Here is a 14,524-nt window from a genome sequence, read left to right on the forward strand (position 1 = left end):
AATGTCTCTGAATACAGGCCTGGTCCTTTGTTTCATGAAAGCAGTTTAGTTTGATTTTTGTCCTTTCCTGGGTCTGAAAACAGGACTTTGGTTAACTTGACTTTGGTGTTAGATACCCAGAAGGCAAAGCCCTGTAACTTAACAGCACTAGGGTTAGTTATCAGTATTTGACACAGCCTTGACCTGATTTTAGGACACCCAGAAAAGATGTCAAAAGGCCCAAAACACCCAATCAAAACAGAATCACATGCCACTGTAAGATAATAACAATTCACCCAACAAACAGTGATAAACAAAAAGACTGTAAAGACAACACATAAAGTCACATGGATACAAAACCCTCAGCTTTTTCAAGTTTAGTTTTTTTTCCAAGCAATCAAAAACCTAATAAGGATGACATAGGAACCATACTGACAAAACACAAATCTCTGTTTCTCAGGCCAGTTGCCAAGAGGTAAAGAAAAACCCTCTGTAGAGTGAGTGATTTTTTTTCTTATGGGAAACCCATTCAGACAACTTTAAAGTCAAACCTGATGAAAAAGGTACTTAAGTAGACACAGGAAGAGTGTCCAGGCCAAGAGTATACAGTATATTAGAGGAATGTGAACAAGAAAAATTACCACCTTGAGTAGAGGAACAAATGACCCTTAGTAACGCATGAGAAGTGTTCTGAGCACATTGAACAATTCAGATATATCAACAAAAGCTGAGAATAGAATTAAGTTATACTAGAGGAAAACATGGCTTTTAAGATAAAGCATTTTACTGTCAGGCCATAACAACAGACAGAACCAGAGGGGAAAAAGTTACAGGAGCCAGTGATAAAAGGTTAAAGGGGCCGGGCGTGGTGGCTCACGCCTATAATCCCAGCACTCTGGGAGGCCAAGGCGGGTGGATCGTTTGAGCTCAGGAGCTCGAGACCAGCCTGAGCAAGAGCGAGACCCCGTCTCTACCAAAAATAGAAAGAAATTAATTGGACAGCTAAAAATATATATACAAAAAATTAGCCAGGCATGGTGGCACATGCCTGTAGTCCCAGCTACTCGGGAGGCTGAGGCAGGAGGATCGCTTGAGCCCAGGAGTTTGAGGTTGCTGTGAGCTAGGCTGACGCCACGGCACTCTAGCCCTGGCAACAGAGCGAGACTCTGTCTCAAAAAAAAAAAAAAAAAAGGTTAAAGGGGAGAGTTACCATCCCAGCCTTTTCAAGGAGAGAAAAAGCTGAAAGCAGCTAGACATGGCAAAAGTTGAACTTTTGAGATATAAATCTAAGTTTCAAAGGAAGCAGATTATAGAATTAAAGTTGAAACTTTTTATGGTTTCATTAAGAGCAAATCAATATTTTAAGAAAATCTTGCGATTTTAACCAAAACTTTTCTCCTTTAATTATAGCCAACTCAACCATACACAAAATTCTTTCATAAATTCCCCTCCACAAACCCCATCACAAACTACACAGACCACCTATGACATGCTTGGACTTTCTTTTTTTTTTGTCCTAAGTTTCTCTTTTCCCAAATAACCAGCCATTCCATTTTAGTACAGAAATTTATCACACAAGATCCTTTCCCACACAAAACCCTTCCCTCTCTGTTCAACTTTTCTTACCAAAAATACATTTCCATACTTGTAGCTTTTTTACTTCTCTTTTTCCACCTTACTAGTTACCTTCTAACTTGCCTTTATTTTCCCTCTAAATCCAAACTTTAAATCAACCTCGAAGCAACCTCTGAATTATAAAAAATTACATATTTTATTTTCAATAAGAACATACTGTATGCCTCTTTCACAACACCTCCTATTCTTTGGTACATGCCATATATAGACTCACAGGCATTGACCAGAATTCCTACTTTTGGTAACTATAAATTTTAGCAATGGATGGGCGAGGTGGCTTGTGCCTGTAATCCTAGTACTCTGGGAGGCTGAGGCAGGAGGATTGCTTGAGCTCAGGAATTTGAGCCCACCCTGAGAAAGAACAAGACTCCATCTCCACAAAAAGTAGAAAAATTAGCCGGGCATGGTGGCAAGCACCTGTAGTCCCAGCTACTCGGAAGCTGAGGCAGGAGGATCACTTGAGCCCAGGAATTTGAGGTTATAGAGAGCTATGATCACACCACTGCACTGTAGCCGGGGCAACAGGGTGAGACTCTGTCTCAAAAAAAAAAGAAAATTGTAGAAAAAATCTAAGAAGCAGGAAATTTTGAATTGTCTGTTATAAGCATCTACTTTATATTTCTCTAATTTATTATTTTAGTAGTTTACTTAGATCTTAGTTATTTTATTTTTTGGTAACCATTTTTATAGTCTGTGAATATTAGATGTTCACCTCAGTAAGGCCCTTAAACACATGGGTAATTTTTTTTGCCAATAACTCAGAGGACTTAGCTATTTTTATTAAACCATCAATATTAAATTAGTCTTATTTATCAAAAATTTTTGAAATTTACATGAACTTGAAAATAATTTAGACTTCGTTACTTAATTTACATATAATACATGTACATATACACAAACACATTTAAACATACATACATATACACACACAAAGATCTAATATTTTTTTCTACCTCCAAATTCCAGCTGTGATATAACACCACAAATTCACCAGTCTGCAAAAGGTGGCGGAAATCCTGTGCTGGAGACTGACGGAGCCCCCTCAGCGTTGGGGGATTGAGGAGGCTCCAGGTTGGAGCACAGGCCTCTGGTGGGGGCTGGAAGGGGATCTAGAATGTCTGGCACAGTTTCTCAGTGCCTGGGACAGAGGGCCATAAAAACCTGTACATAAGGAATTTCTACCCATTTTCCTTCCTTTTTATAGAATAAGTCCAATCATAAAATTGTATTATAGTTTAAAGAACCATTTCCAAGCCAGATTTCCTGGTCTCCACGTAGGTTTTGGGGCCAGGCAGTATTGCAATAGAAGATAAGCTTCTTTCTTTTTAGACCTTCTAAATTAAATGTATCCCAGTTGTTGAGGAGGCATCCTAGTGGGGAATCCTTTGGGATGCTTGTTGCCCCCATTTCTGAACACGATTTCTGTTGGACACGGGGGCTTCCCTAAGCCTGGCAAAGAACTGATTATCTTGTCTCTCAGATTCCCACCTCCCCTTTTCCTCTAAGAAAGTCAGCAAGGCAATAGTCACCAAACCTTGCAAGGTCAAGGTGAGCGTAGTTCGAGAAAGCACCGAGGCCAGAGGGTAAAAAATAGATCTGTGCAGAAGAACGGAGGCTGTGTCCTCCAGGATAAGGAACACAGCAAAACAAATGTTGCAACACACAAATTACAGAATTAGGGATAAAAGTAGGTGTCCCTAAGGGGTCTGTTTCAGCACTTTAACTTGGGGCCACTGAAACACTATGGCTCTGGCATCCTAGAGTCACCACAATAGGGGATCTCTATTTAACAAAAAGAAAAGAATTTCAAAATGACCTGTTTTACAAAGAATGGAAACAATCACCCACATAGCTAAAGCAAAAAGTATAAGTGCAGCTAATGAAATAATGACAGACATTCATTTATGCACTAAGACCAAAACAGGTCTGTGAGTGACAGTCCAAAACACAGAAGAAATGGAAGAAGAAAGACAGAAGGAGACAGTGAATTGTTGCACTCCTGCTCAGTTGGACCCCCAAGGCCGGAGTCACCCGGTATTCATCAACTACGTCACTCTGCATGACCTGGAGATTACAGCTCCCGCCACGCCATTACTGTTACCTGGGGAACTGTAGTCAGATAGATGGAGTAAGTTTATGTCCTTTAATTCAAAAGAATGTCTCGGCTGGGCGCGGAGGCTCACGCCTGTAATCCTAGCTCTCTGGGAGGTCAATCACTTGAGCAACAGTGAGACCCTCTCTCTACTAAAAAGAAAAAGAAAAAAAAAATACACAAAACAGAAAGCAACTCTTGAGAATAGAGTCAGAAAGAGAGATGGAATGAAAGGATCTGACGCTTTAGAAGACAAGAAGACAGAAAAGAAAGCAAACTAGACAAAGGGAGACTTATCCGTCCCTCAGGTTCCGGATACTGCCATGGTCTTAATTTGGGGTCTGCGTGGGGGTGTCCAGTCATCCCATCTGGGTTGCCACAAAGATTACACAGGAAAGTGACTCCCAATGCTGGGAATCACCTGAAGTCCAAGTGGGTCCTTGGCTTTGCTCAAGAAAGAATTCCTGAGCAAGCCAACAGTATAAAGTGAGTGTGAGTTTTATTCAAAAACTATAGAAAGTCACAGACAGAGCAGAGGCTAGAGCTCCCTGTGGAGAACTGGCCCTGCGTTCCTTTAGCCCCTCTATTTAAGCAATGGCTCAATTATGCTGTAAGCAAGGAGAGGGATATTCACGGCGTTTCCCTAGAATTAGAGTGATGCCCTCCTTTTGACGAGGGAAGCCTAGTGGTGTCAATTGCAGGATGGGAGTGGGCGGTGCCCTAGACACTGTCATGGTAACAAGGTGTATAATGAAGCTGCAAGGTGGAGAGGGGGTCAGTTTCTCCACCATCTTGGTTCTAACTGGCTGGAACTTGTCCTACCTCCATTTTGTTTTGATCAGGGTAGTTTGAAACTTTGTTTTGAGACTTCCTGACTCAGTTAAACAATGCACAATTAAGCAATGCCTAAAGCAGTGCCCAAAGCAGAGCCTGCCAGTTCCTTGTCTCTGTTACAGCCTCCTCCTCTCTCCCTTGGGACCCCGAAGGCAGCACTTTTAGTCTACAGGGGTCAGAGTAGCTGGTGATTCTCACCCTCTGCTGGGAGACAGAGACCTGGTAGGCTGGCGCTCTCACCCTCGTTGTAACTTGTGTAAATTATCCCCACCCCAGCTCCATTGGGCCACCCCCTCCCTGGATTCCCACAAACCTCAGCCTGCCCAAACGTCTGGCACAAGGGCTAAATGAGGTGCCTGGTACACAGTCAGGGCCCTGCAGCCCCAACAATAACAGGTAACAACAGTAGCACCAATATCGACAGGGGCGTGGGTGTGGGAGGCAGGGTTGTGGCCCAGTCTTCTGGCCTTGCCCCCACCCCACTGTCCCATAGAAGGCTCTTCCTTGTCCTGGCTCCTCTCCAAGCTCCTGGCTCCCCCCACCATACACCCACACCCACACCCACACCCCACACCCCACACCCACTTCTCCTTTGCAGCTGCTCACCGCCTACACCTTCCTGCCATGGAGTCGCTGGCCCGTGGGCAGGGGATGGAGAGGCAGTGGGCCAGGGCCACTCAGAGCTGGCCCACTGGGGTTCTACGGGAGTCCTCAGCTCTTTCAAGCCAGACACCTGGGAAACAGCCTCCCTCCCTTCACTCCATGGCTAGCTACTGCGTCGTGTCCTGCCTGGCCCATAGTGCCGGCCACCCTGCCACTCTGGTCACCCCATCCAGTCTCCAGCTCTGTAGCAGCCAGAGGGCATCTCCCCTACTCAAATACCTCTTCCCTGCGGCCTCACTCCTCTGTGGCCTGGCTGCTCCCTCCGCCTGCTCAGCATCCCCTGAGGCAGTGGCCATGTCTGTCCCCAGAGCATGCTCCCCGTGCCCCCTTCACTTCTCCAAGCCTTCGCCCATGCCATTCCCTCTGCCTAGAGTGTTTCCCACTCCCTCGCAGCTGCCGAGATCTACTCACGCTGCCCCCAAGCTCCCTCCTGGCCCCTGGACAGTTGCTCCTTCCTCAGTGCTCTGTGCTCCCCTAGCCCTGAGTGCTTAGGGGTCTGTAAGTCCCACCAGCAGGCCCGTAACCCTGAGCTCCTGCCGAGCTGTGGCTCCCTGAGGGCCTCTCCAGCCCTTGCCCCTGGGGAGGAAGCAGCACGTGCTGGGGAAGGCCAGGGAGCCTGTGTGTGTGTGAGTGAGTCTGAGAGACTGTGGGAGAGGCAGATGGGGGAACCAGACCCTGGGGAGGACAAACACACAGGGGACCTCAGTGAGACACAGAGGTGAGCTGGCCAGGACACACATAGCCCTGGAGAAAAAGAGTTGAAGTGGGCAGGACTCCCTCCATTCCAGCCATAGTTTCCTAATATGCAGATCTTACTGACACTCCCTGCTCAAAGCCCTGCGTGGCTCCCTAGCATCCTCCAGCCCAGAATCCAAGCTCCCTGATGCTCCGGTTAAGGCCCCAGCCTGGCCCTCTGGCCCCAGCACTCCCTGGACTTCCTGTTTGAGCCTTCAAGCCTTTGCTCACACTCCACCCTCCCTCCACCTGGCAAACACCTCTCACCATCCAGGATGACCTGTGCTGGTCCCTACCGTGAGGCATTGTCCTGTGGGACTCCCTCTGGGTGGACCCTCTGGGCCTGGTACAAAGTGGTCACTCAGAAGTGTTTGATGTCCTCAGCCAGCTCTGCCTGGGAAGAGCAGGAGGACTCCCCAGAGGAGGAGGCAGGTGGGCTTGGAGGGAGATGGTGGTGGGAGCATCAGGGCCACAGTCTGCCTCTGTGAGGCTGAGCAGGGGAGGCCACCCAGAGGTCTATGTCCTGACTGCAGGGACCCATCCTCTTTGTGGCCCAAGAGCAGGCTCTAGTCTGACCCCAGCCCAGCCTAGGGCCCACACACCTGGCGTCTGGGGGTCATGGTTGAGTGGCTGAATGGAGGAACCACAGGGAGAAAGAGAAGAGGTCTGGGGTTCAAGGCCCTAGGCCTGGCTGAGAGTGGTCCCACCCCAGCGGTCCCACCCCGCGGGGCGGGGCGGAGTGCGCGGCCCCTCCCGGTTTCCTCCCCGAGGGCAGCGGAGCCCAGCCCTGAGCTCAGTCCCCGCGGAGTGAGACGGCAGCAGCACCATGAGGCGAGGGGCCAGGAGGCCGAGGGGCAGGGACGGGCCCCCCCCTACGCCCTGCGACCCGGCCCAGTGCTTCGACCTGCTGGTCCGCCACTGCGTGGCCTGCAAGCTCCTCCGCACGCCCGAGCCGAGACCGGGTAAGAGCAACCCGCGCTGACGCGTGGCCTCGGGCAGCCCTCGGGGAGGACGGGGGTCCTGCCACGGGGCCCCCAGCCCGCCGAAGCCGCAGGCAGAGCCCGCGCCGCCCAAGACCCAGCGGGTCGATGGGGACCTGCGGGCAGGGCCTGGACGGGGGCCCTCACCGCCGCCTCTGCTCTCTCCCCTGCTTGTCCACCTCTCCCGCTGTCCCTCCCCTCCCAGCCTCGCCTCCCTCCGCCCCACCCCGTCCCCGCGCGTCCTTCCCCGCGGCCCCGCGCCCTCCCTCCCTGTCCCCGCCTCCCGCAGCAGGGGCGAGCAGCGCGGCGCCCGGGACGGCGCTGCAGCCGCAGGAGTCGGTGGGCGCGGGCGCTGGCCCCGAGGCGGCGCTGCCCCTGCCCGGGCTGCTCTTCGGCGCCCCCGCGCTGCTGGGCCTGGTGCTGGCGCTGGCCCTGGCCCTGTTGGGCCTCATGAGCTGGAGGCGCAGGCGGCTTCGCGGGACGGCCTCCCCGGAGGGCCCAGATGGAGGCCAGCACGGTGAGTTCCATCTAGGGAACCAAGGGGCACTGTCGGAGGCGCGGGGTCACACGGCCTGAGGGTGGGGCCGACTAGGGGAGACATGGCCCCTGGGGGTGGGGTGTCTGAACCGAGAGACTGGGCTGTGTGGACTGCGGGTAGGAGAGAGTTTGCCCTGAAGAGCTCAGGCTGAGCAGGGAGATGCCCCGAGCCTAAGTGAGGGACACAGCACTGCCCTCCCAGACCCCAGGCGGAGGAAGGACAGCACTGGGGAGTCCCATCTGAGGGAGGAGTCTGTCCTGCACTTTGGGAGTCTGAGGGAGCTTGTCCCAGAGTAAATCCCTGTGGGATGGCCAGGCTGGGCCCCACCTCCTACCCCTCGGGCTGTACTTCCAGTCTTACCCCTGCCCTGTGCCATTCCTCCCTCCCACAGTGGGGTCCCATTGCAAGTGGCTGCCCCCTCTGGGGCGGCTTCTAAAACAGGCAGTTGAGGAAGATTGCGGCCCAATACTGACCTTCCCTCCCCAACCTGCTGCCCCAGAGCCCCTGGACAGTGTCATCATCCTGTCCCCGGGAACCCTCGATGCCACAGCTCCTGTCTGGCCTCCACCCAGGGAAGAAGACCCAGGCACCACCCCACCCGGCCATAGCGTACCTGTGCCAGCCACAGAGCTGGGCTCCACTGAACTGGTGACCACCAAGACTGCCGGCCCTGAGCAACAATAGCAATAGAGGGGGCAGGAGATGGTCCCTGCCCTCCTCTGGACCGCCAGCCAGGGGCTTGGATGTTGAATTTGGCTCTTCCCTCCAGCACCCAACTGCCCTGTTTCGGGGAGTCAGGCTGTGCCCAGCTAAACTCTGCAGCACCACGGACACTACAGACCACAGCATTCAGCCGGCATGGAGTCGCTTGGTGGTGTTAGTTTTTGGCTTAAGACTATACCACCTTTGACAGCCCTTGAAGGTTGTATCTGAGCTTCTGTGCTTTTGAATGACTGGGGCACTATGAGTAAGATATTTTTCTTTTAACATGGGGAAGGCACCATTAAGCCAAAATGAATCTGCAAAAAAGACCAAGTGGGAGGACGCTTAATTTGTACCTGGGTATTGTATTTCTTTAATACTTGCTCTCAGAGCTGTCCTGCTGTTAAACCTGTGCACATGGCAGCAATGAGTAACCAGTTCATGGGTTTGCTTGCTTTGGGATTCAGTACAAGATTATTTTAAGAAATAACCGAGGAGAGAAAAAGGATTGTGCTGGGTTGTACTGATTCTTAGGTATCTGTATCCCAGGGGCAACCCTGAGATTGGCCCAATCTGCTGCAACTTAAGATGCCATTTTGACCTCAGCGCCAGCTTCCAGAGCCACAGGTCTGCACTTGGGAGGGAGTCTACAGCCTCTGGGGCTGAATTCCAAACTTAAGCTAAAGGAACACCCTGGCAGGCAGCTCTCTCAGGGACCACCCAGGGTCCTGGCTGCTTCTGAGGCACAGCACACTCAGCCGTACACAGGGCAGGGACAGGACCTACAGGAGGCTCCTTCATGCAGAGGCTAGGGCAAGCCTGTGGCCTTGAATCAGATGGATCCGAGGTCCCTTGAATTTTCTTCTCTCTATGGCCAGCCTTCCTGAAGCACTGGACCCCAAATGCTGGGCTCACTTGGCCATTCTGTGCCAGCCCTTAGGGTCACCCACCATCCCAGTGGAAGCTGCTCTTCTCACAGAGGTGCTCCTTGTTCTGGGATCTGGAGCCAAGACTGTCTGTTCCCAGTCCTGGACCACACTGTGCACTCAGTCAACCATTGCCTCCTGCCTATCCTCCCACACGCGGTCAGAACCTCCTGACCTGGACTCTGCCCTGGACAGCTTCCTTGGAGCTTATCATAGTTTAGTGCCTTTGGAAGGAGCACCGGACTAGGAGTCAGAAGATGGGATTCTTGGTACTGTTTTTCCCATGTTGGGCCTTGGCCGTGTTCTGTTCCATGCATCAGATGTTTCTGCCTACATCTCCATGAATTGCCACCAGAACTGTCTAGCAGACCCCTGCCCTTGCTGCCTACTCCTTTCCCAGTTCAGAAGACAATGGCATCCCCAGAACCGGGACACTCACATCCCGGTCTCTGCCCAGCTATTGCTCCTTGAACTCATCTCAGATGCCCCTATCCTCAGGGAGCCAGGAGACCGGGGTGAGGTCAGGTGGCAAGCACTAGGCAGGGGTGAGGGTTAGGCGCAGATGGGCCCAGCCATCCACACCTTCATCTGGGATGGGGAAGTCTGAGTTGTTCCTGGCCACCCCACCTCCCACCCCACCTTCTCTACTCCAGCCAGGGATTAGGCCCTGAAGGTGAAAAGGGTGGGTGAAACCCCTTTGGGGCCCAGACATGCAAACCTTTGGCACCGGTCTGTCCCAGCTGGCCTCTCCGGCTGGTACGCAGTTTCCCCTCTGATCTCAGTTTCTTCTGAAAAATAGGGGGTTGGATGCAAAGTTCTCCTGCCCTGTGGCCCCCAGAGAAGAAGGACTGGAAGAAACCTTAGAGAGTTCTCACAGATATACACATTTCACAGATGAGGAAACAGGCCCAGAACGGGAGAGGACTTGCTATCACTGTCATCTAGCAAATAACAGATGGGAAGTTCCTTGGGGGAGAACCAGGATGGACCAGTGGACGGCAGGCAAGGAGGGGTGTGGTGTCTCCCTTCCCCTGGAAAAGGGCCCCGAGGCCCAGGTAATAAGAGAACAGTGTTCTGTCCTCTGTCCTAGGTGTTACTTTCAAAGGAGCCTTCACTTTCGATACCTCGTTGGTCTTCATAGCACGGGGAGGATGCGGGGCGGGAGGGGGGTGGTGTTTGTGTTTGATTAAAAACTTTTTTTATTAAAAAAATCAAGATAGGTGTTTTGTAAACAATCTGGGAAGTTCAGGACAGTAATCCACGGTGGCGTCATGCAGAAATGACCCATAGCCAGCAGCACCAGCCCCCTGCGTGGTGTTGCATTTTTCTACGTAATTGTAACCATTCTGTACAGGCAAAGTCATATCTTGACCATTGTATTTAGTAAGTTTTTCTCTCTCTGAACACTGCACAATGAGGTTTTCAATATTGGTAAAGTTTTCCACTTGAGCATTTGGTTATTTTCGGTTTTTGCTGCTGTGACTGAGGCTCTTTGCATGCGACTCTGTTCCCCAGGAGGGTGCTTGCACCAAAGGCCTTGACCTTTTTAAAGGCGCCCTTTGGTCCAATAGCTTTCCTGAAAATCTGCACCATGTCACATCCGTGAGCAGTGATGATATGGTCCAGTTTCCGGATAGGAAAAGAGCGGTTCAGCAGGTGAAGGGATCTGGCCCACGGCACAACAGGCAGTGGTGGAGCGGGGCTGGACCCGGGTTCCAGCCCTTGCTGGGTGTGCCTGCCCAGCAGAAGGTCATTGGCCCAGGCTCCCTCCGGGGGAGTGGCCTACGCCAGGGATCGAGGCCAGGCCCCGCCTCTTGGTTTTATCGCTACTCGAAAGATTTTTCTCCCCAACTGATCTCTTTTTGCAGTAAAGGGGATCTCAGATAGACTCTGGAAGGACAGCTTGTTGGGGTGGGAACTGGCCTAGCCTGTGTTTCTGGCCAGTTTTTCCTGAAGGAGGGTATGGTTTCCACCAAGTCCCCAGGGTCCCCGGCAGGTGGGGGCGGGGCTGGCTGAAGTCTCGGTTCCTCCTGGGGCTTCCTGCGGCCCCTTTCACTTCCTGCCTGGCAGTCCCAGGCGGAGGGCTCAGGGTGGGGGTGGGGATGTCCAGCTGGTGAGGCCCGGGAGGAAGGCCTGACCCTCACCTCCCTCTATCACAGCAGGGATGGCCCCACACAGCACTATTCCCTAGAAGCTGGTGACATCGCCCTGGGCCTCTCTTTCCACATGCAAAATGGGGCTCTTGGGGGCCACCCAGCTGTCCTTCGAGTTAAAAGAGGTCATGCGGCATGTAGGGACAGAGCGATCCCTGCCAGGGCCAGGGAATACCCGGGGCAGGGAGGCGGGAACAGGCCTGGTCCTGACCCGCGGATGGGGGTGCGGTAGGGACAACTGCCCAGAATCATGCGGAGAGTCGGGGAGGAGCCGGGAGGAAGCAGATGCCCGTGTTCCCGGCCCATGCGCCTTTCTCCTGGACTCTGCGGGGCGCCGCAGCTGTGGTGGCGGGGTGGGGAGGATACAAGGGTCCCGGGACCCCTGAGCATCTCCTCTCCTCTGCAGAGAATTTGTGGTCCAGCCCTGAATCCAGGACGGTCCAGCGGCTCTGGGGAAGGCGAAAGTCTATATGCGCGGCTCCTGCGGTCGGCTCGGCTGGTGGCACGTCGACCGCCAGCCGCGGGGTGGCGGAGGGTATTCCGGGACGTAGAGGGTGGGGCCAGGGCGAGCGGCGCGGCGGAGGGACCGGTCAAGGAGAGAGGTTGCAGGAAAGGGGCGGGGCCGGAGGCAAGTCGAAGGGGTGGGGCCAGGCCAAGGGGCGAGGAAAAAGGGAGGGACCGGGTGCGGGGCGGGACCAAGGCCAAGGGTGCCCACTCCTAGCTCCGGACCTCTGCGTCCGCGCGGAGTCCCAGTCCTCACGCGAATCCCGAGGCCCGAGGCCCAAGCCAAGAGGGGCCCGGATGTGGGCCATCGACCAGCCTTTAGGGCGAGGTGTAGGGCGGGGGCTCTGCGTTTCGCTGACCTCAGAGTCGTGCCCCAGGAGCAGGCGGGCTGGCCGGGGAGGGTGGACCTGCCGGGTGGACGCGCCGTGTGGCCTCCGCGGAGCCCTGTCCTGTGTTCCCGCGCTACGGTCTTGGTGGCTAGCTCCGGGTTTGCACGTTCTCTGGGGTCTTTGGCGGGTCCTGCAGTGGGAGATTTATGGGGGGGGCGTCAGGCAGAGCGTCTGGAGTACCTGTGGTGTTTGGAGTGGGGTTCCCGGAGGCCCGTCAGGCTGCGGGCCGGGAAGGGGGTGCATAGGGGTTGGGACCGGGAACTGAGCCCCAGCTCCTAGACCCCCAGTCCCGCCGCGCCCTCGAGACCTCGGAAGCCCGGGCGCCCCCTCCCTCCCACCGGCAGCTGGAGCCTGAGTCACCGAGCTGCCTCTCAGGAGACAAAGGCAGCCATGGGCCCTCCTTCCAGACCCCTCCTGGTACCCGCATTTGTACTAGCAGGGAGTCCAGCGCCCTGAGAATCTCTGTTCTTGGGTAACTCCCCGTCACGGAGGAAATGGAAGTGAAATGAGCTTAGGAATGAGGCCTTTGAAGCTTGTGGATGGCATCCGCCACCGTCACAATCACCATCCTTTCAGCCCGGCCGCAGTGGATGCAGTGTCCTCCCACCGGGACGCATGCACCTCGGTGTCTCCCGTCAAGAGCCCACTGGCTCCTCCCTGCCGCCCTTCCAGAGAGATGCCGGAAACGCATCTTGCAGATGAGAAAACTGAGGCCTAGAAAGGTTGACTGGGGAGCAGGAATTCCAGCCTGGTCAGTCTGGCTCCAAAGTGAAGGATAAATGGAAGCTTTCTGCTGAGGGGCTGGAAAGGCAGGAGTCGGGGTGTGCCCTGTCAGCCGGTAGGGGGCGCTTCCCTGAGCTCTGGGCGGTGCCCTCCAGCTGCTCTCTCGGTGAGTACTGAACTGGCCAGAAAGTAGGTCTGGGGCTGACCGCGCAGGTTCCAGGCCAGACCCTGCCCTTCCTGGCTATGTGCCAGTCACAGCAAATCATTTCCCCTCTCTGGGTCTTGAGTTTCTAGGAAAACCCAAACCCTCTCCCCCAGACAGGGTAGGGCTGGGCAGAGCTGGCAGACTGGACACCCACCACCTAAAATGGGGACACAGGCCCAGCGCAGGCTTTCCTTAATGTCCACCACCTCTCACGACCCCCAGCCTTCCACAGCTAGGCCTGAGCACCAGGCGAGGGCTTGACACTGAGGGAAGGACTTGTGTGCAAGGTGCACCTACCCTGACACACGTGTGTGCACGCTTGCCCACGGTGCAGGGAAGGCCCTCATAGTCACACAATAGCCCCAGACATGCGCCTCCCATCTGGAGCACACGCAGACACCCGCACGCTCGAGCTGCCAGCGGGGAGTGGGGGAGGGGGGCGGGTGCCCTTCAGGCACAGGGACTCAGCTTGCTGCAGATGCCAGGGGTTATTTTAAGCCTGGATCAATGGATGATTTTTGGTGACACAGGCTTGGGGGGCGGGAAGAAGAGATAAGAGGTGGGTGTCCCGGAGCCTCGCTGTGGTGAGCGGCCCTGGGATCCAGGCAAAGGAGTCAGTCCTCAGCTGGGCTGCACCATCCCTAGATCCCCTGGCCCAACACATGGCCAGGCATCTGGGGGGCAGGTCAGCTCAATGGATGGTCAGATCCAGGACTGGCCAGGCAGCCCTGCAAAGAGCCCAGTCTTTGCAGTTGCCCTCTCCTGCTCCCTGCCCCCCAAGGCCAGGGGTTCCCATGGAGAGGGCAATGAGCGCCTGGCACAGACCCGGTAGATGTGGGTGCCTTGGGTTGCTGGCTGACCACTGAATCAGACTGGGTTGCGGAGGAAGCCCTGTGTGTGTGGCAGGGGGATTGGGGGTTGGACATCAGCCCTGGGAGTGGGGCAGGGGCTGGAATTCGGCTCCTTCACTGGACAAATGGCCATCACTAGGGACATATATTTGCAGGACCTGATGGGAGTCAACATGGGGTCTAAGTTGAGTAGAGTGACCAGTGCCAAGACAGTGGGGGCAAGAAGGGGCCCAGAAGGGGCTGTAACCCAGGGGAGAGCATCGAAGGGACCCTACCAAGAATGAGGCCACATTTCCAAGGGGGCAGAGACAAGCGTCCGAAATGGGTGTGAAAGGTGAGGAGGAGCGGCCACCCTCAGGGCCCTGCAACCTGGAAGGCAGCTTGTCAGCGGGTGGCTGCCACTGATTCCGTTTCTAGGAGTGCCCCCAAGGAAGTAGAGAAGGACGCTCCGGAAAGGATAGCTGCCAGTTTCTGAGAATGACAAACTAAAAGTTTAAGGGCAGCAAAAAGTAAACTAAAAACCAGTTACAAAACGGCATGCAAAGTGTGACACAGTTTAGTGTGGTTGGCTCTGGGGATGGGATTAAAGCAGTTTCATTTAATTCCTTTGCTCCT

At 54.3% G+C, this 14,524-nt stretch overlaps 1 protein-coding gene across 1 annotated transcript; it reads left to right on the forward strand.

The window, feature by feature from the left end:
• The first annotated feature begins 6,764 nt into the window (after positions 1 to 6,764).
• On the forward strand, positions 6,765 to 8,140 carry TNFRSF13C (tumor necrosis factor receptor superfamily, member 13C). The gene is made up of 3 exons (XM_012638120.1): positions 6,765 to 6,900; positions 7,208 to 7,426; positions 7,941 to 8,140. Exons 1-3 carry the CDS (start codon positions 6,765 to 6,767, stop codon positions 8,138 to 8,140), a joined length of 555 nt encoding a protein of 184 aa, XP_012493574.1.
• The last annotated feature ends 6,384 nt before the right edge of the window (positions 8,141 to 14,524 follow it).

Source organism: Propithecus coquereli, unplaced genomic scaffold (genome assembly GCF_000956105.1).
Source record: "Propithecus coquereli isolate 6110/MARCELLA unplaced genomic scaffold, Pcoq_1.0 Scaffold126, whole genome shotgun sequence".
Classification (NCBI taxonomy): Eukaryota; Metazoa; Chordata; class Mammalia; order Primates; family Indriidae; genus Propithecus; species Propithecus coquereli.

What these genes read in the sequence shown, in the direction of transcription:
- TNFRSF13C (XM_012638120.1), top strand. Translation starts at nt 6,765, where the DNA reads ATGAGGCGAGGGGCCAGGAGGCCGAGGGGCAGGGACGGGCCCCCCCCT. An exon ending in CACGCCCGAGCCGAGACCGG is followed by an intron (nt 6,901 to 7,207) that starts GTAAGAGCAACC and finishes CGCCTCCCGCAG; the next exon opens with CAGGGGCGAGCAGCGCGGCG. An exon ending in CCCGGAGGGCCCAGATGGAG is followed by an intron (nt 7,427 to 7,940) that starts GCCAGCACGGTG and finishes CCTTCCCTCCCC; the next exon opens with AACCTGCTGCCCCAGAGCCC.